This window comes from Candoia aspera, chromosome 2, assembly GCF_035149785.1.
Source record: "Candoia aspera isolate rCanAsp1 chromosome 2, rCanAsp1.hap2, whole genome shotgun sequence".
NCBI lineage: Eukaryota > Metazoa > Chordata > Lepidosauria > Squamata > Boidae > Candoia > Candoia aspera.
The window spans coordinates 133,144,577-133,171,498 of record NC_086154.1 but is presented as its reverse complement, the minus strand read 5'-3'; the positions used below and the strand labels follow the sequence as shown (position 1 = coordinate 133,171,498).

Genomic DNA, 26,922 nt, shown 5'->3' with positions numbered 1-26,922 from the left:
CACCTGTTGTAATCAAACCACGCTGCGTAACTGGGGATGATAATGTGATGGGTCTGCTCAGTCACATTGTCTTCATGTAGGTCAGGGTTCTTGGTCTGCTCTCCTTTGTTCCCAGCATTATTCTCCTCTTCATCCTGAAACCAGAAGTCTCTTGAGTAGGCATTGTGCATGCTCGTGATGTTCTTACGCCTGTGATTCCTAATCTTCAGTTTTATCAGAGAGGCTGGTATCTTGGAATGGCTCGTGCACACAGCAATCCAAAACCCAGAACCCCCAGTGTAAGACTTAATTCTAATATATTACAGACACCGTTCAGGAAAAGATGGGAGGCTGGTGTACAGAAAAAAATTGCTAAGCAATGAGATAGAAATCAAGGGAGATTTGCCATACAAGAGCACTAAGACGCAAAGGTTACTGTGGGTGGTGGTGCAGGTCTCCAAGGAAGTGCTTGTCAGTATGGTTCAGCATGGGCATAACGGAATTGGGGCCACTTCTGCTGGGATCAAACTAAGTAAAGCAGAAGAAAGATGAGCATGCAATGGGGGAAAATAGAAGTGGACCGAGCCAAAGCTGCATCCTCTTTTACTGATTACAGGTAGTCCTCACTTAACTATCATTTGTTCAGCGACTGTTCGAAGTTGCGGTGGCGCTAAACAAGTGGTACTTACACCCAATCCCCAAAGTTATGGCCGTTACAACACCCCTGCAGTCAAATGATCAAAATTCGGGCGCTTGGCAGCCCACCTGCACTTACAACCACAGGGGCACCTCAACCTCCCCCCCACACCTATCCCCCCCCCACAATCTCTGCCCTTTTGGCAGCCCTTGCACAGCAGCACTCCTTGGTGGCAGCAGCACTGGGCTGAAGCAGAGGCCCAGGGCCTTCAGCAGTCTGAAGCCAATGCTGCTGTGCAGGGCTGCCAAAAGGGCAGAGATGAGGGGGAGATAGGCAGGTGGGGGGAGTTGAAGAGGAAGCAGAGGAGGCAGTCCCTTACCTTACCGAGGCTCAGGGCTGGGAGGAACCAAGCTGGAAATTGCTTGGATCGGGGTGGGTCTTTGCTGAACAACCAGAGGAATTTGGTTAACGATGGCAACAGGGATTGCCGTCGCAAAGTGATGTGGTCATGTGATGTTGCGCTTTACGACCGCATCACTTAGTGATGGAAATTCCGGTCCCTATCCCCGCTGTAACTCAAGGATTACCTGTAAGGGTCATTTTGTTCCCTTATCACCACCTTATCTTTCCCACCCTGCCCCCGTATGAAGGGTAGGACTGTTCTGGCAGTTAAGGTATAACAAGAGGCAACAGCAGAATGCAGCATTTGATTCACCTTGCCTGCCGTCTCCATGCTCTCGTCCTCTGGCTCATCTGGAACACAAAAAGAGCAAGCACCCCAAGTCAGAAATAGAAACCTCTACGTTCTCCATTTGCTCTTCCATAACTATCTGGAGATTCATCAAGGATGAATGGGGTATTTATGAAATGGTGTGCAAGTACCTATATACATGTATCAAGCCATATTAACAAGGGTAGAAGAAGAATAAAAACATCTGAATGAGCATACAGCAGCATTTCCCGGCTTTCTGTCCAAACAACTGAAGAAGCTTGTGCAAATAACATAATAAAACAACATTCCTTAAAGTCTATTTCCATATCCTTCTTGTAGACCTTTTCTGTTTCAAAAGCAAATGAGAGACTGATTTTGAGAAAAAACTAGTCTCAAGCTCTTTCAGACTTATACAACTACAATGTAGTTTTCTGGATTCTGGTCAATAACTCTAAATAACCTTGTCTGTTCTGGAACTCCTGGCAGATTCTGATGCTTTACTGAAATTATGCAGATTTATCATTCTAACTTTTTTGGATTTGCAGCCCAGTTTGCTGGTATAATTCTAGACACGTCCCTCCTCAGCGTGGTTGGGAGAAGTAAAGTGACTGCCTCTCAAGAATTTGTTTTGCCTGGTTTAAAATCTGCAGAAGACGGTCTGTCCCAAATAAATGTTCAAACATCTGTTATTCTCCCACACAACAGCAGTTTATTTTAAATGAATGCCGGAAGGGAAGGGAAGGGAAGGGAAGGGAAGGGAAGAGGGAAGGGAAGAGGGATAAAGCTGGATGGAGATGAGGCAAAAAGAGGAGGCAAGTGGGCAGGAAAAGAAAGGGAAAAAAAAGAAAAACGCAGCTCAGGCATTCTAAGACTATTCACTAGCAATTTGTTGTTGCTCTTCTCAAGCAACAACTAATCTTTGGGCTAATTTTCAGAGGTATTCATTCTATATGCATCAGGGATACCTGCAGCTTCTTTGTAACTCTTGCTCATTTCTTTGTTTTCAACCACTTCTTCTTATTTATCATTGTAATTTATCTCATCATTTATATTAACCATCTGGAGGCAACATGTAAGCGGAGTCATCCTATTTGGAACTCATCAGGTGTGTGCCCCAAATATGAATCCCAAATATGACAAAACCAGTTGCCCACTGCTTTCTAGTGGCCAATATAAGTAAAAATACCACACAGGATATACACTGTGTGCAAATAGAAAATTCCACCCCCCTGCCAAGAGGAGGGGGGCAGAAGCCATTGAAACCTCACGCAGAAGGACATGAGATCATTCATATGTTTCTGCTCGGAGAACTTAAAGGACGGTGGACTGTCTCCACCATCTTAAAGACAGACTCTGTTCTTATCAGAGGGTGTAAGGTGACAACTAATCATTTGGAGGGGGAGAGGGAATCTGTTCTTCCTATTGCATAAGTACTATTGGTCTGTCAAGACTAAGAACATATTCTTGCTCCTGCAGTAAAAGGAGGATGACCAAAAAAAAAAAAAAGAGCATCCCTTACCCAAATCAGTCATGGTGCCACCCTTCACAGGAGCAGATTCAGAATCTTTCTTTGTGTTGACTATGGAAGAGATAACAAGGAAGGAATGCTTCATTTAAAGAAACCCCCCAAGAACCGTACTGCAGGCATGGGCAATCTTTTCTGGCCTGGGAGCTGCGCCTCCTTCTTGTCCTCAGCCTTAGGACTGCACTGTAATATCACCGTGGGGCATTTTTTTCAACGTGGGGCTTAGAAATTGGAAGTGCTTGAAATGTCTAAGGAGTGCGATGGGTGTCTTAAGTCTCTACAAGGTTTAAAGCCCCTATTTTTCTGCTTAATCCCCTCCAAAAGGATCTGAAAATTTTGGCACTGACCACTCTGGGAGCCTTTGGGGAGGTTTGGAGGGCTGCATTTGGGGGCTACGAAGGCAACGTACAGTATGTACACTGCAGGTTGTCCGTCTTTCACTGCCCCCTGTAAGGAACAGAGGTACACAGACTAAAAGAAAAATAATCCTCTACTCATCACACTGATGCGACAGTGGCACTGTTTTTGAGGGAGCTGTAATGGGCACCCACTGCACTGACCAACTCCAACACATGCAGTATGACAAAGAGCAGTGGTTACGGAATCCGTGAACAGCCTTAGATTCTGACCTGTTTTAGGCAGTGTGACTTCTTCAACATTAGGAACAGGAGAAGGTTCATCCATGTCTTTTGTGAGGTCTTCCTGTTCTTCCTCACGGTGGCCACGTTTGGATTTGGTGTAGGGCGTGGAAGGCCTGCAGACGGAAAAGAAAAGACGGAGATAGATCCAATAAACAACGCTAAGGACGTTCAGTCCTGGATACTATTACATCAAACTATAGTCAAATCATCATTACTTCCGACCAACGGAATAGATTCTGTTCTAGCTTTCAAGTAAGAAAAACTGAGTTGAAAATGTCAGATGAATGATGACCATGAAGTGAATCCACAGAGTGGAGTCAGCAGTGGTGCTAAAACTGCTCCTGGAGTTGGCGTGTTCAAGGGAAGGACTTCCAACAGATACTTCACCCTTGGCTATTCCAAGCCAGCCTCTCTTAAGAAACTGGGACTGCCCTCAGGATTAGGACAGAAGGACAGGCTACGGATTTCTCTTAAGAGACGAGGCACTTTAAGGAATGTGGTAGGAACCGGGTAGAGTTGCTTCATACGCAGACACTCAAGAAAAGCCTATCCTTTTCCTCACCCTTTCTTGGCATTTTTCTTCTTTGCTTCTGGAGTAGGTGAAGGGGAAGGAGAACGTTTCCGTTTCTTATAATTTCCCCCTTTCTTGTCCCTTCGGTCTGAATCAGGACTGTTAACCTGGAAAGAGAGAAGTCAACTCAGTTAGCTGGCAGCCTTGAAGTGTCTCCTGAAAGCACACTGAGAATCCCTGTGCTCATCACTGAATATTTTAAGTATACAGAGGAAGACTACCAGAATCTCTTAGGAGCCAAGGCCTAACTAATTCCTGTGATTAATTCCAAACACATTGATTTAGAAATACAAGTACCCTGCTGGATTTGAACAGTCTAGCTAATCCATCACCCATGGCAAAAATTCCATCAGCCATCACGTTCTTGACAGTCCACTGGGCATCAGCCTGTATTCCGATGAAGACTGCAATCTCCCTTCTGCACCGTAGCCCCTGCCTCTTGCCCATTCCACAGATGGGACAACTAGTATGTTGGTCTACTTTGTCCCTTCCCCTTTTAAAACATTCAGTCCAAATACCCTTAAGAAAAAGGACTAAGAGTTCCATTAAAAATACTACACCTCGTCAGTGAGAGTCTTGGCAGAGATTTTCTTCCTCCTGGAGACAGGGCTCTTCTCATCATTTACCTCATAGTCTTCTTCATTCATCCATTCATTGAAAGTGTCTGTGTCTAGGATCCACTTTGCATGAACCTGGGAGGGAGGGGAAAAGAAGCCCATCATTGGATGCCTTGAACTGAAAAAGGTAAGAAGCTACTTCCCACTTCTGAATTAACAGGAAGGAACTTATTTCAGGAGCATCGTAAAGCTCTTCTGTGACAGTGCCGCAGTAGTCCAACCCCAGAACCCATCTTATCTCATTACCTTACGGGGTTTCTCTGGTGTGGGAGCATCCTCCACAGGGGCTTCAATTTCACTGGCTGGAATCCAAGTGTCATAGCTGTAAAAGAAAGCATACAGTGAATGAAGAATCAATTAAAAAACCTCGCTGCACACCGCAGTCACAGCAAGCAAGTCACATATTTACCTGTGCTGCCTCATACTAAAAGTAAGAGAAAAACTAAGACTCAGCTAGATTCAGTCTTTAATTATTAATTTTGCATTTACAAGTAGTGGCTAAGAAAAGGATATAGAAAGGGATGTAATCTAAAAACTATCCCTACGCATCTCTTTCCAAAACTAAGATAATTACAGAGGATTGCAGCTAACCTGTCAGGGTAGTAGCCCCAGTGAAGAAGAACTTGTTTGTCTCTCTTCATGATTGGCCGAACCCATTCTTCTACAAGAAAATAAGAAGTGGAGTGATTATTATCCAAGTACAACTGACACTTCATTTCACATAATGATACATTTAAAGTTGCTTTTAAGTTCTCACAAGAGTACTAAAATGGGGCAAATCCTTATAAATAGGAATGAAGAACTGTACCCATATGAACCTCCTCATGCATAGAGGTTATCTTCAGATTCCTTATATATATGATTAAAATATTGTAATGCATATTAAAATGAGTTAAAATAAAATAGTAGTAAAGAGTGGTCATTCAGAAACAAAGTTCCTTGAATTAGCTGGGAAGTACCATTCTTCTAGAGATGCCCACTTAACAGACACAGGGCAGCAGGACAATACATCTCTATTTGTTGCCAGGTTTCTACAAGAATACCTTTAGATAAGACAGCCTATTTTCATAAAAATTAAGGAAAGATTTTTAAGTATCAAGAACTGTATTTCACGGTCTTCCCTCTATACAGAGGGCTAATCCTTACAGATGACGCTGTTGCTGATTTGAGGCCCCTTACGAATTCTCTATGTGAAATGCTATTATTATTTGGTGCTTAAGGTCAATTCTACTAGCCTTTTACAAGATAAAATCACAGACAAATTCTGCCTATCGGCATAGTGTCTATATGAAACAGATATAGACAAGAGAGTAGATGAACAATAACTGAGCTAAGGAAAAGTATATAAATAAAAGCTAGAAGTAAATTTGTGATAAAAGCCAGCAGAAAAAAAAGACAGTGTCCTTGAAAACGATGTGGCTAACAACTATTAGGAGGCAGAGCTAGATAACAGCAGTAAAAACAAAATACTCTGAGAATTGTACATTATGGGATATGGAAAGAAAAAATGTAATGCATCTTAGATATTGAAGATATTGTAATAATTACGAGTAATAGCTTAAATATTTAGCTTTAAAAGAACATAAGTATTTCACTTTCCTTTTCTACAACTTAGGCTCCCTCTCTTTTTTAACAAGTTTGTCAGGGTCGCTGCTGTTTTAAAATGGGATTTCTTTCATTGCAATTGTACTTATTTCATTTACCCAGAAAGCCACTGGAAATAAAATCCTTGAAAACATTAAAATAAAGTATAGTAAAACCTCAACTTAACAGATCGTTTGGGGTCAGGGATGTCCATTAAATCCAAAAGTATATAATCTACCTCAATTTATGTCATTTGCATAATTACATGACTCAGGTAAATGGCACCATTTGTTGTAAAACCTTAAATTTACTCTTGATCCATTAAATGGAGGTGAAGTCTGAATAAAAAAAACTGTCCACTGTATCCAAAGTCTGTTAAACCGAGGGTTTACTGCAGTACTGCATTCTGTACTATACAATGACTTGTTTAACGAGAACTGATAGCATAAACCAGCATGCCCAACCAATAACCACTGAGAAAGATTAAGATTACAAACTCACAACTCCACAATTGCTCTGATCAGAAGCAGAGCGCAATCTCACCTTCTTCCAAGCTGCCAGGAACAGGGAAGGCAACATGGGAGGCACTGTTCTTATCTTCAGTTACTGTTCCCTAAAGAAAAAAATAAAAAAGTCAGGCCAACATCAAGATTTAAACCATACAGGGGCCACCTGCAGCTCAAAATGCTTTTTCAGTGCCTTCAAAGTTCCCTGTTACCATGGTGTTGAAGTATGGTCACATACAACCAAAACCTGACAATGTTGCTTTCCATCAATTTTGATAACCAACTGAATAAAACAGTTTTAATCTTAGAAAAGATTTAAAATCGTACCCTTTGTCATTCACCAGTATGACAGAATTCATGCTCTTCATCCCTTCAGCGAGCCCTGCTATGCAGTCCCTAGCCCATGGAACACTGCCCAGCTCATATGAGTCATATATATCCTTAACACTGCTATACTGTTAGCAGTTAATCAAGCACGATTTCAAAGTGCTAGTCCTTACTGTTAAATGGCCAATACTGAAGGTTCAGTCTTTGTGCCATCAGCTCCTCTAAGGGACGATGCTGACTCAACGCAGTACAAAGTGCCATGTCCTGGTACCATTCTGAGGTTCTGTATCAGCTACTCTCTTGAACAGCTATTGAACTGCAAACTTAGGTACGTTTACCAGGATCGAAATGCCAGGGAAGGAAAAGACTGCAGGTTTTTAAAAGGACCTGACATATAGCAACACCTCATTTCTAAGGTGCCATCCTATTCTGCAGATAAACATTTACTGCTTTCCAGTACAACGATGTTGCACACCAGCATCTATAAACCAAACGGTCGCTTCAGTTGCAGGAGGAAAAAAAAATTAAGGGCTCTCTTCAGAGAGATTCAGCAGCAAAACAGTCATACGTCGTTCTACGAGTCAGCCTTATTTCTTATTTTGAAGTGCTGCTGGAGAAACATCATGTAGTTCCATCTTTGTAGACAAGAGGAAACTGCTGTGAATTTGGGGGGTTGCAATCCCATTATACATGCAAAATGTCTAGTTGGGCAAAGGCTGCAATGTGTAGCAAGAGGAACGGAAGGCAGCGAGGTCCAAGATCTGCCACTCCTTCGCTGAGCTGCTGAGCTGCTGTCTTGCCCACCTGATGCCGTTTGACAATGTCTTTCAGCTTGGCTTGCAATTTGGGGTCAATGTCTGGATGCAGATAAATGTTCGGTCGGGACAGACAATTATTCTGAGAAAGAAAAAAAGAAAGAGAGAGAAAGAGAGAGAGAGAGAGAGAGAATTAGTCCCTTGGTCTCAGATAAAAAAGTTTCCTACATGGGATAAAAAAAAAAGGGGGGGGGAGCCACTTTACCTGTACCAGAGATTTTTCAATAGTCATGAACATCTCCACATTTCGGTCCATCCGTGATGGATTCTGGAAATCGAAACGCCGCCTTTTTGGAAGAAAAAAACAACCTTCAATAAAAAACACAGTTCATACCTTGTAAATAACCTATTTTACAGGTAGGCAGGATAGAGGCATTTCATAAAGCCTGGTGTCTGAGGCTGGACATGCTAGTAAGGACACATGTCATGTGCGCCGTTTCAATGTATTCGATGCATCGTAACGTTTCGCATGTCATTAATTGGATGCGTGTTGCATTTGTCTAGGGAGGATGGGAACGATTATATTTTGGCTTTGCTTTGGAATGTGTTTGTGTTATCTACTGCGCTCAAGGTTACTTTCCCAGGCTAGCAACTCTGACGATTGCTAGCACCTGTGCCGGGCGGGGCTGTTATGAGGGAGGCGGGATACGTTTGAAGCAAGGGTTTAAGTTTGTATTTGGCGCGCTTTTGCTCATTCTCAGCTTTCTCTGTAATTGCTTTTAGTACTCTAATAAATCAGATCTCATTTAGCATCCTCTTGTGAGTCTGAGTATTTGGGGCTGGGGCAATCATTACATAAAGCTGAGAATCTCAGTTCCTAACTCCGCTGGCCCCTGTCCAAGGAAGACAAGCGTCTAACTTGTGAGGGAGAGAGCCCGCGATGACCGAGCCCGAAATCGTGATGATGGAGGAAGGGGAACCGGACTCGACCGTGAGGCCGTCCGGCCGACCGTCCCAAGGAGGGGAGCTGTCCGCCATCAGAGAGGAGGCGAGCTCCGGGTCGGAGAGCGAAGCCGGGGGGCTGAAAACGGCCCCGGAGACCACCGTGAATTCTCCGGGTGAGCTGCTCACCTGGGATGAGACCCGAGGAGATGCCACAGCAGCGGGGGGCCCATCCTGGAGGCAGAGATACCCTTTATCCCCCAACGTGGTGCAGGTGCAGCCAACGGAGGGCTCACCCACTCCGGATCGAATCAGAGTGCTGGAGTCGAAAATGGATTCGTTGGAGGCTATTCTGAAACAGCTGAGCTTGGATGTAACCTCGATGCGAGAGCTCCGGGAAGAATCCAGCCAGAGGCATTCAACCCCTTCCTCCCAGGGGCTGACCCCGGAACGGCGACGGGTGGTGCGGAGGCGCGAAGGGGACCAGTCGGTCCAGATGGAAATCGCAGCAGCGCCCGGGCGATCGCCCCGGGGCCCCGTGCCGCTCCGAGTTAGGGAAGCACCAGCCGCTGCAGCCCCGGTGGTGGGGCGCAGCCCGGCGGGAGGCGGTATGCGAGACTTCCCTGTCAAGTTTGATGGGGACCCGACCAAACTCTCGTTCTTCCTGACTAATGCGAAAGCTTATATGGAAGAATGGGGGGGGGGGTTTTCCAATCGGAGAAGGCAAGAATCATCACCATTGCCACCAAACTGAAGGGGAGGGCGGCAGACTGGTATGTCCAGATGTGCCAGTCGGAAGCGCCTGAACTGGAAAATCTCGAGGAGTTCCTCTGGGCGTTGAAGCAACACTTCGAGGACCCCTTAGCAAAGGAGAGAGCAAAGCGAGCCCTGAAAGAACTCAAGCAGGGGTTCCGATCAGTGGCCGATTATGCTTTGGAGTTTAAAGCGCTAGCTGGGAAGGTGGATGACTGGTCCCAAGCAACCATTATCGAGCTCTTCAAAGATGGCTTGAATACCGAGGTGCTGCGCTGGTCCCTGGGGAGGGACGACCCATACACGCTGTATGAGTGGATCCTGCTAGCAGGAAGGGCTGAACATGCCCAAGAGGTCTTTGCCCAGCGGAAGACCGTCAAGTCGGGGCGGGAGATGAAGCCCAGCCGCACATCGACCACCGGGGGAAAACCGGGACAGCGACCCTGGGACGAGGAGCGTGAGAAGCGGTATGCCAAAGGATTGTGCCTGAGATGCGGTAAGGAGGGGCATAGAGTGGCAGCATGCCCGAAGGCAAAGGTGGAGGAACGGCCCGGAAAACCGCCGGCGAAGTCCCCTGCGTTGCCGAGGAAACAGAAAGCTGCGGTGGCTGAGACCGAGGGAGACGATGTGATGTTCTACGAACTTGAAGGGGAGACCGAAATCCCGCAACCGGCGGGAAACGCCAGCCACCTGCTCTAAAGGGCGCCGCTGGGCAGGTGGTAGAAGACGGGCGCGAGCCTCCAGCGGTGAGTGGCACTTACCGCATACTCATGGTGAAATTGAAATTGGGTTCACAAGTCAAGACGGTGGAAGTATGGGCCATGATTGATTCGGGGTGTTCCCGGTGTCTGATGCACCCCGACGTGGTGGCGGCTTTGGAGCTCCCCACTTTTCCCCTACAAAGACCCATCGCATTTACTCAATTGGATGGGTCCATGGCAGGGGGCAAACCGGTCACCCACTTTACAGGGCGGGTAGCCTTGCAACTGGGCAGTCACCAGGAAGGGTTGTCTTTTGTCGTGGCTCCCGTAGGGGGCCCATTGGTGGTGTTGGGGGTACCATGGTTGGTGCAGCAAAACCCCCAAATAAACTGGGTCTACCGGACCATCACATTTAGGGATGGGTTTTATCAAGCGGCAGAGGGGAAGGGTGCCCCAGAGGAGATGGTGGGGGTTGCGGCAGCTGCGACTCCGCCTTACCCGGCCTCTCCTCTGGAGGGCTTGCCGGCCGAGTACAGGATGTTTGCTGATGTATTCGGTGAAAAGGAAGCTGACCAGTTGCCCCCCCATCGAAAGACGGACTGTGCCATAGAACTGCTGCCCAACACTCAATTGCCTAAACCAAAAATTTATTCCATGACGCAAAAGGAACTGACTTTGTTGAGGGAATTTGTGGACAAAAATTTGGCGCGTGGATTCATTGAGCCGGCGAATTCACCCGTGGGGGCGCCGGTTCTTTTCCGCCCAAAAAAGGATGGGACATTGAGACTTTGTACGGATTTCCGCGGATTAAATGCCGTCTCAATTTCCAACAAATATCCCTTGCCATTGATAAAGGACATGTTGTCACATCTGGCCAAAGGCAAGATTTTCTCTAAACTGGATTTAAGAGAAGCCTACTATCGTGTACGAATCAAGGAGGGTGATGAGTGGAAAACTGCATTCAATTGCCCGTTGGGAGCCTTCCAGTATAAGGTGTTGCCGTTTGGGTTGGCTGGGGCCCCTGGGGTATTTATGCAATTAATCAATGAAGTTTTGCATGAACATCTGTTTAAAGGTGTACTGGTGTATTTGGATGATGTATTGATTTATACGGAAACCATGAAAGAGCATGTAGCTCTGGTACAGAAAGTCTTGTGTAAACTCAGATCTGCTGAATTGTATGCAAAGCTATCCAAATGTGCCTTCCATCAGACCCAAATTGACTACTTGGGGTATAGGATTTCTGATAAAGGTATAGAAATGGACCCTGCCAAGGTACAGGCTATCATGGACTGGGAGAGTCCCCGTACCCGCAGGCAACTTCAAAGTTTCTTGGGGTTCAGCAACTATTACAGATTATTCATAAGGGGGTTCGCTGAGATTGCCTTGCCCCTAACGGACCTGCTTCGAACGAAAGGGGTGGGAGATACTAGGCGAGTCAAGAATCCCGGAGCGTTGTTGAGGTGGACGCCTGCTTGTCAGACGGCGTTTGAGCGGCTGAAAGCAGCTTTCGTCAAAGAGCCCATTTTACAACACCCTGATCCTTCAAAGCCCTTTGTTGTACAGGCTGATGCCTCCGATTATTCTATTGGCGCATTGTTGATGCAAAACGACGAGGCAGGATGCCTCAAGCCCTGTGCGTATTTATCCCGCAAGTTCTCCGAAACTGAGAGGCGTTGGCATGTTTGGGAAAAGGAGGCATTTGCAGTGAAAGCTGCATTAGAGGCTTGGCGGCATCTGCTCGAAGGGGCTAATCACCCCTTTGAGGTATGGACTGATCATAAAAACTTGGAGGCACTTAGTACCCCTCGAAAACTGAGCCCTAAACAGGTTCGTTGGGCTCAATTTTTCAATCGATTCAATTTTCAGTTCAAATTTATTCCAGGGAAAAAGAACTTCTTGGCTGATGCCTTGTCAAGGCAACCTCAAGACTCTGGGGCGGCGCCAGATGTGGTGAGCACCCTATGGTCGGCGCCCCAATTGGGCATGCAAGCTGTGACGCGTAGCCAAACGCGCGCGCAACAACCGCCCACCACAAGCGCTGCTCAGCCAAGCTCTTTGTCAATTCCCTCCCAATTGCAACAAAAGTTTTTAAAAGAATTAAAAACGGATACTTGGTTGCTGGCGAATAAAGACAATGTTACTTTTGACAGAGGCTTCGCTTGGAAGTCCGACCGCCTCTACGTTCCTGAAAGCCTCCGAAAAGACGTGTTAACACGTTCACACGATGACAAACTCGCGGGTCACTTCGGTTTTGTAAAAACCTTGCACCTCGTTCGGAGGCAATTCTGGTGGCCCACATTACGTAAAGATGTCAAAGACTACATTGCTTCCTGCACTGTTTGTGCAATGTCCAAACGCAAGGTGGGCAAGCCCCAGGGGCTGTTGCAGCCGGTAGCAAGCCCCTCTTCCCCTTGGGAAGAAATCTCCATGGATTTTATTGTAGAGCTACCACCCAGCCAACGCAAAACGGTCATTTGGGTGGTCAAAGATTATTTCTCCAAACAAGCCCACTTTATTCCCTGCGTGTCCATTCCGTCAGCGCGTCAATTAGCCCGCCTATTCCTTGTACACGTGTACAGGCTACACGGATGTCCCTCCCGCTTGATTTCAGACAGAGGTACACAATTTACCTCTCAGTTTTGGCGGGCGTTTCTCAAGCTGTTAGGCACGAAGCAAGCCCTCTCCACGGCTTGGCATCCTCAAACGGACGGGGCCACTGAGGCGGTTAACTCCACTCTAGAGCAGTACCTGCGCGCTTTTGTGAATTATCAGCAGGACAATTGGGTAGACCTTCTACCGTTTGCTGAAGTGGCTTACAACAATGCCGTGCATCAAAGCACTGGACAGACCCCGTTTCGGGTGGCTCTGGGTAAAGACTTTGTTCCTATCACTGATCTCCCACAACCTCCTGCAGGTGCGGTCACTACAGATGATTGGGCAACACAACTGGCTGACTCTTGGCCAATGATTCAAAATGCATTGGCTGATGCTCAAGCGGATTATAAATTGTATGCTGATCGGAAGCGGGCCCCCCAACCTGCATTCCAAGTTGGGGACTCAGTGTACCTTTCTACCAAGTTTATCAAGTCATCACAACCTTCCAAGAAACTTGCACCTAAGTTTGTGGGTCCTTTCCCAATTGTAGCTCAGATCAACCCTGTGACTTTTAAACTTGATTTGCCTCATAACCTGAAACGCTTACACCCTGTTTTTCATTGCAGCTTACTCAAACCGACTATTCCTTCTGATCGTTGGCATCGGCAACCTCCACCTCCCACCCCCATCATGATTGATGGTCAGCAACACTTTGAAGTTAAAGAAATTTTGGACTCTAGACGCCTTCGCAATACTTTGCAATATTTAGTTCGTTGGAAGCATTTCCCTCATCCTGAGTGGGTCGCTGCATCAGATGTGGCTTCCCCGGTTTTAGTGGCCCGTTTCCACTCCGCTTATCCCTCGAAACCAGGTCCCTAGGGGTATTTTTGGAGGGCGGTATGTCATGTGCGCCGTTTCAATGTATTCGATGCATCGTAACGTTTCGCATGTCATTAATTGGATGCGTGTTGCATTTGTCTAGGGAGGATGGGAACGATTATATTTTGGCTTTGCTTTGGAATGTGTTTGTGTTATCTACTGCGCTCAAGGTTACTTTCCCAGGCTAGCAACTCTGACGATTGCTAGCACCTGTGCCGGGCGGGGCTGTTATGAGGGAGGCGGGATACGTTTGAAGCAAGGGTTTAAGTTTGTATTTGGCGCGCTTTTGCTCATTCTCAGCTTTCTCTGTAATTGCTTTTAGTACTCTAATAAATCAGATCTCATTTAGCATCCTCTTGTGAGTCTGAGTATTTGGGGCTGGGGCAATCATTACAACACAGAGCAAAACTTGTTACTATGGATCCTGATTCATCCTGGATTATAGACTGACTTCTACATGAAGACTGTTCTTTCTATTCCTGATGCAAAAGTAGGTGTGCATTACGCAATTCCAGTATCATAAAATATTCTCATAAACACAGCAGCCGTAGAACCACCCTACCCATTACTACCTGTGCCACAAAAATAGCCTGGTTTGAACAAGGGAAGTTTGCCAGTGTAGAGATAGCATTGGACTGGGGAATTCTAGGTTCAAGTCCAACATTCCACTGGATGACTTTGGACAGCCATTAGGAAGACAAAATACACAATTTCAATTACAACCCAGGATGCCCTTGCTCAATAGCCCCAACTTCCAATAAAATGAAAATGAAAAGGAAGTGTAAAGCAATAATGCAACAGTCCTAAGACAGATACAATTTATCCCTTCTTCTTAAACATTAAAATTTTCCAAATATATCATTAGCTTCTACTTGAAATGGGATCATTATGACAGGATATAAAAGCAAGACTGCTATTATTTCATGACACATAGTGGGAACAATAAATGGAAGGCTTACCATCCTTGGTCACTCTTGAATTTATAAGCTGCAGCAAGGATGTGACATAGGGCACCACCAGCTTTGAAATCTAAGAAGCATTTAATCTATAAAAGGCAGAAAAGCAAAACACGGAGTTAATTCAGCTTCATCTACTCCAAAAGCTACTTTTCTCTCTCTTTCCCCTTTCTCTGTTCAACATTTTCATTCTTTTACTCCCTTCTGTCCCTTTCTATTGCCTCTTGCTCTTCAAGCAAATGGAGCATTTGTTTCCCAAAGCTTAATTACCATAACAGAAAGGGAAATGTTCAGGAGACCACATTATACAGGGAGGCTAGAATTAATTTTATTTTCCTAATTGCCAGGCCCTGATCCTTCCCTGGTTCTATCTAAAAAAATAAAGCAATTCCACTTTGCACAAACTTGCACTTTGCAAGTTGAATTTGCACAATGTCTTTCTTCCTTTTTGCTATGCCTAATCACTATGTGTTAGAAAGGAAGAAGAGAAGGCTGTAGCCCAGATTCAAAGGTCATATCTAGTCCATGCTGTAAATGATGCTCCCTGAAAAGTTCGTTTTCTATTTTCACAACAACCCAAAAATTAAACTGCAAAGACTTAAAGGAACTATCAAAGTACAGCAGAAATAATTTTTCAGCATCAAAAATCTGTCAGCCTGGATCAAAACATAAAACAGTTCTGTTCTGTACGAATACAATAATTAATAGGGTATTTTTCTCTTACGAGTAACATCACACAATCGCAGGCAACATAACTGCACTGGAAGGTATGCACTACGCTATTCCACAAAGAGCTAACAACCAGTAAAGTACATGGTTTGTGTCTGCAATCTGCAAAGGGAAGAAATGATGCTCCATAGAAGACCTCAGAGCTATTCCATACATTATGCAGAATGTAACCCTAAAATTCTGGCCAGTGCCATTTCGTATTACAGGTAAAATTTTGTTTGGTGATGTTTCTTTACATAAACAGCTCTACAGCACATCAGGTAAAAAGGTTTAATATGCCTCTGCCCCCAACGTACTTATTTCCTACGTACACAGGGACTTTTACATAGAGAAATGTCTTAAAATAACTGCTGAAGATTCTCATGGAATATCACTCAAGCCTCATAGTATTAGGCTATGCAAGAGGCTACTGCTCTGCTGACTAGAATCAATCTTTCTATTATCTTCTACATTACGGAAAATTGTTTTCTTAAAGAATGAGAACGCTCTGGCACTTACTGGCAACTTTGTGAGTGGTGCATTGCTGACATGCTTCCCAAATACCTCCTCTTGGAACTGCAGCAGCTGTACTACTAGGTTGGATAATGACTTATTGGTAGGGGGTTCTGCTTGAATGTACTGCGGGAATAAAAAAGATTGAGCCTTTAGATAAATCCAAACCAAGTCTCCCTAGCAGCTACCCTTTTAAGCCATAAGCAGTGCCAAGAGAGCATCCACCTTCAATCTGTGGCTTCCAACGACTAATAGTGGGTTAAACCCTAATCTAAAATGGGTTTTACAGGGAACATCAGAATTTTTTTCTTTACCTTGAAAGAGAAAGGAAATAGAGAAAAGGAAACACAGGATAATATAGGAAAACATTAAAACTAGATCCCACTTCACTAACTAGGATTAAAAATAGATTCCAGGTGTTATTATCAAAGGGAAGAAATAGCACTCCTCAAGAGATCCAGTTCCACACAAAGAGCACCAGAATTCCCCTTTCTAGAATTTGTAAGTATTAGGTATACTGAAGCTGCAGTCACTTAGTACACTTGGTATACTTTCTAAGAAATCTTAGTGGACCCCTTACAACAGATTTTATTTCACAGTACATGTGAACAAAACTGTGCAGACAAGCAACATCTAAAGTTCTCAATAGGACTGTGGACATTGGTCCATGTCTCAAAAGAAGTTGCAATCAACACGAGTATCTCGGGAAGGGAGGGGAGGGGAGGGGAGGGGAAGGGAAAGACAAGACCCTACTACCTAAATAATACTACCAGCCACTTGGACTTTATTTTTTTACCCTTATTTATATTTATCTGAGTAATTTTATATTTGTATATTCTATTTATATTGTATGGTTGTTGCTTTAATCGATTATTGTAAACCGCCCAGAGTCCCCCGATGGGGGGAGATGGGTGGGGACAAATCAATTAAATAAATAAATTAAATAACTGCTAGCAACATTTTTTATTTAATTTATACTGTTTGGTATTTTACAACGTGGATAGTGTATCTCCCAGCTTTAATTCTGTATCAGGTTATGTAGGATACAGACTTTTTTTTTTTTAAATCCATTAGTCTAGGCCTCAGGTGATACTTTTGCCACTGATACAAACTAGTTCATAATGTTACTCAGTTATCACTTCATCGCTCAGTAGTTGAAAGAGAAGATTTCTTTTGCATCTCAACTCTCAGAAATCTTTTCCCAACACGAAAAGAACAGAATCCAGTGTCATGTGGAAGTATATAGACTTCCTCCTTTTACAGCCCATCCTATATCCTCAATTTGCTCCAGAGGACTGGGGGACACTGATGCAAAATCTGGGAGTCACAGGAAGGGAAGTTCTCTTCCGGTTTGTTAGTGGAACAGCTTCTGCTGGTATTAGCATACCAATGGATTAGGACTGATTAGTATGGAGACATTGCAAATGCTGACAAATTGCCTATTATATTCCTTGGCTTTCAAATTCTACTCCTTAGTGGCCTTGCCTACTATCCTATTGGTTTTTAAGGAAGTATGTTAGCTAGGGCAGAATGAGATGCATGGGGAACTTTCTTCTCCTCTTCAAAGAAAAAGAACATAATTCTCAATTTGGGGCATGGGAAGGAAAAGAGTTATTGAATATAATTAGACCAAAAACTAATTCTGTACGTATTTATTTAGAGTTTCATCCATGTTCAAAGATGTTTATTTACTTCAAGTGTATATTGGACTACAAATGTTAAAAAGTAGTGTATTTTAAGAAAATGTGGTGGGTTTTTAAAATAGAACTGTTTATAACAATTATATATCACTATTACATAGCAGTGCACTATTATATTATCCTTGACAAAGATCAAGGATCTGTAACTTTCCTTTATAAGTAGGATATGGGCTTACCTATGTATAAAAATCGCTCAGCTGTTGATTTGGCCATAAACAGGAAAGTGTGTATGTTGAAAGGGGAAATGCCTAAATGGAATTTGCTTAGCAAAATATCAGCTACCATTGCTGGACTGCCTGTTACTAGTTTTCAGTAATATTAGAGGACCGAGAAAAAGTGTTAATCAGTGTTGAGATTCTTGAGTTTAGGATACAAACAGGAAAGGAAATTGGCAAGATATGAACTTCCAGGGAACTGGTGAACTCTCAGGTCACCAGCTGTCACTCTAAAGGGCTGCCTGATGATTCAGCCACTCTTCTTCTCTTAGAAGGTCAAAGGTAAAAGCCTGGGAACCAAGGCTCTACGCTGCTTGCAGAAAGGAAGCACTCATCAAACAGAAGAGACCTGAGGACATAAAACAACCAGGAGTATTTCCTCCTGCCTCACATCTAGCTTAATAACATTGGGCCAGAGTCCCTCCTTCTATACTGTTTAGAAGCATAAATGTATGGGTATGTCTGTGTATATGTGAGAATATGCCTATAAAATAAATTCCATGGATTTTAGTACTAACATTTGGGCTTTTAGCTCCTTTCACTTGACTAGAGGCTGAAAAGAAATCTGAAAGGAGCAACTAACTGAACATGCAAATAGCATGGAAGAACAGAAGTAGTAATTCTGATTGTTTCCCTAACTAGAATTTCCTTGCAAAAATGAGGCCAAGATATAAAACTGCAAGCAAAGCATCGCCAAATTTTGTGAACAAGGAAATAAACAAAAGCAAAGCTGAGTATATGAAGGTGATTAAAGGGAGGATTAAAGAATTTCTCCTGGAAAAATAAGAACAAGCACAACACATCCATCTCCAGAAGAAAGATGCTTCACAACTTGTAAGTCTTTGCAGGCCAAAGGCCACAGTTATTATAATTAGGAAGGATTATGCATATGTAATGACTTACAGGTGGAAGATCTGAACCATTACTTATTATTTTGCAAATTATATCAGGAACTAGATCTAGATTCATCATGCCTTTGTTAATCTAACTGAATCATTCTAGTTTAGAAGAAAAAATCTATTTTCTGGTGACTGATGTTAATGAACATGTAACTAAACAAGTTGCATTGTTTGCAAAGACTGCAAGGAAGATACAAAAGCAGATGTTGACAAATAATGCTGTTAATATTAGAGGGGATGTATTGAACTAATATGGATTGTTACAATTTTATATGAATTTTGCTAAAACCTATGGTTGCAAATAAATGTATATACATTCATTAGGAAGGAAATTATTGAAGTCAATTATGGGTTGGTTATACAAGCTAGAGTGTCAACGAATGAAAGTTTCAATGGAAAGGGGTAGCAGTCCACAGGACAATAGGGCAGCAGGTGAAACCAGCCAGATGCTAAAAGGTCAAGGGGGGGGGGTTGTCTCTAATTCAACCAGTCTGGAACTGAAACAACCAGAGATAATTGCATAAAGGGAGGATCTGCTAGGCTATCAGGAATCACCAGCTCCGAGGAGCAGATTGGATTCAGAGATCGACGGTTTATTTTGGCTGAGAAAAGCGGGATCAATAGCGGGGTGGGGTGAAAAGGGGCATTTCGAAGAAAGGGGACCGCGGCTTTAAAGACCCCTCCAGGGCGGTGGGGTGGGGTCAACAGAAATCCCACCATCTGCCTCTACGGGGAAGGCGAATCTTGCCTCCCTTCAGGTCCCTCCTTCCCAGTTTGGCAGTGCCATCAGCACCCACCCCGCCTCCTCCCCCCGAAGGGGCCCATCCTGCTGGGGGGAAAAAAAAACAGGAAAGGAGAGGCGGTGGGTATACGCGGGGCACCTCGGCCTGGGAGGAGGAGGGCGAGCGGGGTAGCTCCTTCGACGGGGTGCAGCTGCGGCGGGAAGGGAGGAGGAATGGGGGGAAGAGAAGCGCCCTTTCCCTCCCCGGGAGCTTCCAGAAGGTGTCGCCTAAACGGCGGGGAGGAGCACCGGCAGGCCCAGGCCTGGCTAGGCCGGTACCTTCTTGTAGTTCTTGCCCAGCCAGACCCGCGCGCTGTCGAACTGACTAACGGTGTCCGAGGCCTCGTAGTACTTGACGTTGGGGCCGCCGTCCTTCTTCCGCACCGCCATTTTCCCAGAGCCGCCGGCCTGGGCCGCGCCGCTCTCTCCCTGCGCGCCGCCACCGCGGCCTCCAGCGCCTTGCTGCGCCCTCTGCCGGCCGCGCGAGTTCCCTGCCTCCCGCCCTGGGAAGCAGCGGCCCCTGCCGGCCAAAGGGAGGAGAAAGCCTGGTCGCTCCGGGCAGCCTGGCTCGGCGCGCCCCCTGCTGGCCGAAGGTCGCCTTACACGGAGCGGAAGGCGGGAAATGCCTTAGCCGAATGAACAGCAGTGCCAGCCGGTCGCTAATAATAAAAGGAATGTGTTTGTTCTGTGTGCTTTTAATTCCAGAGCGGGGTGTGTGTGCAGGCAGGGGGCTAAATCAGGACGGTTTCGCTAAGTGCAGGCTTTAATGGGAGCCACCTACATTTCTATCATCTTTGCTTTCTTCTGATACTCCGCTATAGAGCAGGAGGAAGAACACCGTACTACTGGGACGATCGCGTTTGGACGGGCTCAGGGGTGAGTTTATATTTCCACCTCAGGAAAGAAATGCTGATCTGGAAAATGACCATTTGACAACTGATGAGGAGGAAGGTGATCATCCAAGCGTCTAGGGTGTGTTTAAATATCTGGGCTGGAAATCGTCTGCGGGGTGATGATCCCAAGAAAGCCTTCCGCCTGTCTCGGCTGCGATCCCAAAAGGTCTCCTTCAGGGCGACGGAATCGGGTTATGTGAAACACTCGTGTCTGTCGTTTCAGGAAGACTTGGCGCTCGGGTCGGCTTGTCTTCACGTCCCTTCCCATCCTTTTAAAATAACCTCTTTCATATTGGAAGCCTGCGGGCGGGGACGGTCTTGTTTTGTGTAGAAAACACATCACATTTTTTACGAAGTGTTTTATCACCAAATAAACACGCCCCCCTTTATTGTTTATTTGCACCTTTTTCGGCTCAGTTGCAAGGGACCAGGGCTTCCCTTGGCCAGGCAGAGAGGATGGGAAATCTTTCAGGGGATGTCCTAAAGATGTGGCAACGTCATTGTCAGGTCATTTCCTTTAATACTGTACCATGATTAGAAAGAAACTCTGTACGTGCGCAGGAGCTTTTCTTAAGTAGTAATGCACGCTTCCTAGAGCTGACAACCGACCGTTGGGGGCGGGGGGGGTAACCTCAAGTCTTCTGCAAAGAGGAGACCAGATCAGGCTAGCTTGGGGCGGGGGCGGGGGCATAAGACGACGGGAAAAAGGTTAAAGAGGGGCGAGTTCGGAGAAGAAGGATGAAGTTCAAAAATGGAGCCGGGTTGCGACTGCGGCGGGAGACAGAGAAGCCGTGCAAGCGAGAAGCAGATGAGCGTCAAGGCGAGGCAGGTCGAGAAAAGAGCCTCGGCGCTTTGTTTTGGCTGGGCGCTGAGTTGGGTTGGCGGGAAAGCTTTTCGCCTTCCCCCCTTCCCCCTCCTCTCCCGAAAAGAGGGTTTCCGCCGCGGTGGTCTCTTCCTTCTTCCCCACTTTCTAAAGAGGGAAAAAAAATTGTCCAGCCTCTCGGAAGGTCTGTCTAGCTGAAGCTCCACGAAGCCCTGGCCCGAGAGTCACGGTGGCCGAGTGGTTAAGGCGTTGGACTCGAAATCCAATGGGGTTTCCCCGCACAGGTTCGAATCCTGTTCGTGACGACGATCTCGTTTTGATGGCGCGCGATCATCCCACCTGCTTTTGACGAACGCCGACTGAAAAGGACACCTGGTGCGAAGGAACGGAAAAGACGCGCGGCGGTCTGTCCGGAGAGATAGCGAGTCGTTCCGTCGCTCAAGGCCGCCCGTGTGAAAGAGCTCGACTGGGCGGGCCCCGGTTGGAGGAAGAAAGGAGGACCCGCGCTGGTGGAGCTCGCTAGCTTGCGGATCATGCGCTTACTGTAGAAGACTGAGATCCTCCCAGTCGAGGCAGGGCGTGGATGGAGGACAGCTACGGCGCAGCGCATTTTCCTTTTCAGCTCGGGAAGCAAGCTCGCTTTAGGGTGGCTTTATAGCTTATATATGGCTAGGGTTGATTTTAGTGGTAGCTACAATTGCAAAGGGTAAGAGAGAAGGAAAAGAGCTCAACAAACCATTTCTATAACTTTGCCAAGCTAAGTATGTGGACGTGACCTGTCCACCTAGATATCAGCTCGTTTGTTGGAGCCTTTTCCGTTGAAGAAAATGTAATACTCCACGTTTCATAAATAAATCTGGCAAAGCAATGACATCTCCTCCTAATACACAGCATGTTTATAAAGATATACGAAGTGACTGGAATGGGCTGCTGCAAGATACTTTTTGGATGGTCCCCCAAGCCATTTTCACTGTATCACTGGTACCAAATCTGAATGACTCTGAATGGCTTACAAAGGATTAAAAACATCAAAATACAAAACAAAACCTGTCCTGGGGCAAACAAATTCCATTTACGCACAATTTGATGGGTTCACACAACATCTTGGCCCAGACATCCTGAGGGATGAGCCAAGTCTTGAAAGGCCCCCCTAAAGGCCATCAGGGTTGTGAGGTTGGAGGTGCTGTTCCACAGGACAAGGGCGGTAACAGAAGGCATGCCTCCTGGGTCTCCTGTGGGATGTTGTTTTATTGAGGGGGCTGGAGCATGCGGGCCCATCTGATCCTGCGGGACAGGCAAAGACAGTTGGAGACAGATGGTCCTGCAAATCTCTGGGCCAGTGTTTCTTAATCTTAGCAACTTTAAGATGTGTGGACTTCAACTCCCAGAATTCCCCAGCCAGCATGGTTGGCTGGGGAATTCTGGGAGTTGAAGTCCACACATCTTAAAGTTGCCCAAGTTGAGAAACACTGCTCTAGGCTCTTCAGCTTCTCCTAAAATTGCTACTGAATTGTACTTTTCAGCGTGACAGAAAAAAGGAAGTTATTACTTATTTGAATTTATTAGCTACCCAGTCCCAAGTTCAGAATATTGGAGGTATTTCTGGGTAAAGATCAGATCAGGGAAATTAAGTATAGCTTGTTCACTGGGTTCCACTTGAAATCCCATCTCCGGAGGATCCCTGCTGACTTTTGAAAATTGTCTTGCAACAGTGCCTCACCATGGACAGCTCAGCCTGGGTTGTGCTACGCTGAGAATGTAAAGAGGCCCCTGTCTGCCCTGTGGCTTGGAAGAGGGGGTGAAGAGCAGCCATTTTGAATTAAAGAACCACAACCATCAGGAACTGGCAGAAGCCAAGTCTGGTGGCTTTGGGGAAAAGCTGCCTCAACGGAGGATGGCTCAATTTCTATTCCCTTTGTATACTTTGTGGCACAGTCTGCCTAAAGTTCGCACAGTATCTATGCCAGGCCAGGCCTGAAATCCTAGGAAAAGTATTTCCTGTTTTGCTTTCTAGCAGTAGAAGGGAAATTATTTTCCCAATTCCTACACTGCCTTCCTACCTTGGAAAATGCTATTTGCCAGGCCCAGTCTCATTAGGCAAAACAATTACAGTACAGAGCAGCTGTCAGTGAAAATATTCCTCAGGAAAGTAGATTAAATTGAAGCTTTTTTGGCCTGTGAATTGGGGAGAACTTGTTCTTCCAACAGGTATGATAGTGATATTTGGGAATTCTTTTTGTCTGTGTGTCCTCCTGTCAGTGTTGACTCCTGGCAACTGCCTGGGCTAGTCCAGTTATTTGGAAGTGGTTTGCCCTTGCCTGCTTCCTGGGGTTGAGAGCAAGCAACTGGCCCAAAGTCACCCAGCTGGTTTCATGCCAAAGGCGGCAATAGAACTGAGTCTCATGATTTCTAGTCTGGTGCTTTAACCACTACACCAAACTGGCTACTTAAGATTTACAATATTTAACATTGCTTTTTGGTTTTGCATGCCACTACTTATTTGGGTTGGGCAACCTGTGCCCTCCAGATATTGATGAACTACAATTCCCAGCATTCATTACCATTGGCCATATTAATTGCACTACTGGGAGGTATATTTCAGCAACACCAGAGTTCTCCAACCCTGTCCAAATGCCTTAATAAATGTTTTGATGCTGAACTCAGGAAAGAAGCACAGTATTTATAGCAGTCCATGGACCCAGTAACACCTTTATCTCCACCTGCTTTTGAGAATTATCTCACTGATACCAAATAATTATACTATTTTCTTCAGGCTCCATGTGACTCCAGAGACATTTAAAGTAAAGGTGGAAGGCAGCTATAGGCTAGCACTTTGTTATGAAGCAGTAGCAGTCCCCCTCCTACACAAAAAAAAAGGGGGGGGTCAGAGAACGCCACAGCTACTATCTGGTAATTGGCAGAAAGGCAAAGAGGAAAAGACTGACACAACCCGGGAAAGCTGCAGAAAGTAATGGAAGAAGTCAGGGAGCTCTGCGGGTTGACCCAGCTGGGCTGGGATGAAGGGAAGGAGAGCCTGGGGATTTGGGGGGAGTTCTGTGATGATTGGCTACAATGAGAGTTTGTGGATGGTTGAACAGGAGGGTTTAAAAGGAGTGCGCTTGTGTTTGGGAATTTGTATTCAGAATTTTGGACAAGGTACTCACCATTTGACCTTCTGTGAAATGTACAGTGATCTATAGTGGAATGTATAGTGAACACTAACTACTGCAGCCTTTTACTTTTTTCCCCACCTAGGAGTATTAACATTTCAGATGTGCCCACTGGCCCAAAAAGTTTGGAAATCTGCACTGTAAGCCTTGAGATTAGAGCAAAAAACAGGCAGAACTACATCAAAAACTAAGTGCAATGAATATTATACCCAACAGAAGGCAGCAATACACTATAAATGTAGGCTCACACACCTATGACTTTGTAACAGTTACAGTACAGGTAGTCCTTGCTTAACAACCATTCATTTAGGGATGGTGCAGACTTATGACAGTGCTGGAAAAAAAAACTACTTATGACCAGTCCTCACACTTATGACTGTCACAGTGCCACATGGTCATGTGATCACAATTTGGGTGCTTGGCAACCGGTTCACAACCGGTGCAGCATCCTGTGGTCATCTGATTGCCATTTTCGACCTGCCTGGACAGCTTCTGGCAAGCAAAATCAATGGGGAACCACATGATTCACTTAATGACCATGTGGTTTGCTTAATGGCCATGTAATTTGCTTAACCGCCACAAAAAGGTCATAAAATCAGGTTGTATTTCCTTAATGACCGCTTCACTTAGCAACTGAAATTTCAGTCCCAACTGTCATTAAGCAAGGACTACCTGTACCTACTCTTTGAATCTTTTTCTTGTTGCAGGCAAATGAAATATATGGAAAGAGTATGGACATTTATACAAGTAAGAATATTTACACATATGCAGGAAAAGTCAAGTACTACTGAAGATGTACATGGTACATGTTAACTTAGAACGGTCAAAGATGCAATTTCTGTTTATATTGTTTTAGTTCAAACAATATAAATGGAAATCATATCTCTGACCATTCTAAGTCTATAGAGACCTGATGAACAGAAGGGCTACTATATCTGGGTAGCCTAAATCCAGAACACTAGAAGGAATTTTCAGTATCTCCTTGAGGCCATCTAATGTGTCAGCCTTATTGGGTAGACCAGATAGGAAACACGACCAGATGAGCTAATTCTGCTTTATTGTAAGGCTACATTAACCGAATCTTGCAAGTCTGAAAGTACAATTCTCCCACCATCTCCTTTACAGCCCGAGAAACTAGGGAGGGTCCCTTCTAAGTCTCTTGCCCTGCCCACTATCCAGCTGCTGGCTATGCCCTCTCTTATCTGACCATTCCCTAGGCAGCATCTCTTTGCCCCGTCTCCCAAGGTCTTTCCCACATACCATTACAAATGGCTATCTGAATTTCTGCAGCTCAGATACAATTGTACTAATGAATGACGAAACACACTTTGTCATCAACTCTCCAAAACAGCAGACATTCTCCTTGGAACTGAGGATAATCTACTTCAGAATTTAATCATCCTTCAGATGATTTGGACTACAAAAAGTCCAAATGAATATGGCCAATAAGCAATGATGATTGAAGTTACTGATTAAATGTAAGATTTAAAAAACATTCAGAAGGCATCAACCCCTAGTTTAAATATTCTTCCCTAATATAAGTATAATATATGCTCCAGTTTACCCAGTGAGCTAGGGCTCAACATACAGCCATGCTATCTGGGCAACATTATTCTATCACACCTGAAAGGTATTAGTTAGATATTACTGTAACAAACTGATAATAAAAATGCCACTATTATGCATTGGCCAGAAAAATCAACACTGAATATCCCTGATTCATAGATATACACTGTGGGAGCATCTAATTATTTTTAAGCCACATTCCAGCCATTTACATACTCTAGTAGCTGAGCCACAACATAAGCAGCATCAACAATCAATTTGGGTGGGTGGGGGATTTAGGAAATAGTATCACTAAACATAGTTGGGGCAGTATATTTTTCTCCTTGGTAAGAGCTTGAGTGCCTGTTGTTTAGATTTTGAAACAAATTTGGAGGAAAGCAGCCTAACATGCTTCTCCCAACTTTTACTGTTCAGTTTTTGGATTTCAAGGATCTGACATTTCAACTCCAGTAGTGGTAATATGGGACATGCTTTTATTCAGTTCTTATTGCATAACAGACTGGAAAGCAATATTGCAAGAACAAGTCACTTCAGCAAGAGTAGCCTAAAAAAATTCTTTTATATTTTAAATTGAGATTTAACTTCTATGCAAATATTGTAATGTTGGACTGGGATAGGCCAAACAACTAATTCAGCTGATTGTATCAAATGTAAAGGGGAACAGAGGAGAAAGCTGTAAGTGCAGCAGACAATAGGCGGAATCAGTAAGAAATGGCCTCCCATAACAGGTCCTAAGGATAAAAGTTAGGACTGATTCCATCTATAGCTTATCAGTAATGTCTATAACAGAAAACAGGTCAAACCCTATGATTAATCAATTTGGTTTATATATATTCTTCATTGGGTATCCATTTGCTAAACGCAAACCAGTTGACTTGGTAATAGGCACAGAATAATTGATAAGGATATTAATTTGGCTCATTCCCAAGTGGACCATTTCCAAAAAGAAGCCTCCAGAAAAAATGTAACAT

At 44.8% G+C, this 26,922-nt stretch overlaps 1 protein-coding gene and 1 non-coding gene across 9 annotated transcripts in view; one reads left to right on the top strand and one right to left on the bottom strand.

Moving 5' to 3' along the window:
- The window catches only part of SMARCC2 (SWI/SNF related, matrix associated, actin dependent regulator of chromatin subfamily c member 2), a 33,855-nt gene extending 13,911 nt beyond the window's left edge, over window positions 1-19,944 (bottom strand). For 6 of the 8 annotated variants that reach the window (XM_063293669.1, XM_063293670.1, XM_063293672.1 and 3 more), the window contains exons 1-14: window positions 19,779-19,943; window positions 15,911-16,030; window positions 14,687-14,772; window positions 8,120-8,201; window positions 7,904-7,996; window positions 6,810-6,879; window positions 5,274-5,343; window positions 4,929-5,004; window positions 4,626-4,757; window positions 4,057-4,172; window positions 3,483-3,607; window positions 2,848-2,907; window positions 1,332-1,369; window positions 4-134 (exon numbers count right to left, since the gene is read on the bottom strand). In XM_063293669.1, the coding sequence (XP_063149739.1) occupies window positions 4-134; window positions 1,332-1,369; window positions 2,848-2,907; window positions 3,483-3,607; window positions 4,057-4,172; window positions 4,626-4,757; window positions 4,929-5,004; window positions 5,274-5,343; window positions 6,810-6,879; window positions 7,904-7,996; window positions 8,120-8,201; window positions 14,687-14,772; window positions 15,911-16,030; window positions 19,779-19,889 (1,310 nt within the window). In that variant the 5' untranslated portion in view covers window positions 19,890-19,943. Of the gene's footprint in view, window positions 1-3; window positions 135-1,331; window positions 1,370-2,847; window positions 2,908-3,482; window positions 3,608-4,056; window positions 4,173-4,625; window positions 4,758-4,928; window positions 5,005-5,273; window positions 5,344-6,809; window positions 6,880-7,903; window positions 7,997-8,119; window positions 8,202-14,686; window positions 14,773-15,910; window positions 16,031-19,778 lie in introns of all 8 variants that reach the window. The other 2 variants (XM_063293675.1, XM_063293676.1) reach the window with 1 other exon arrangement.
- A 1,494-nt stretch (window positions 19,945-21,438) lies between these two features.
- Window positions 21,439-21,520, top strand: TRNAS-CGA (transfer RNA serine (anticodon CGA)). The gene has a single exon. It is a non-coding gene; the product is annotated as a tRNA-Ser (tRNA).
- The last annotated feature ends 5,402 nt before the right edge of the window (window positions 21,521-26,922 follow it).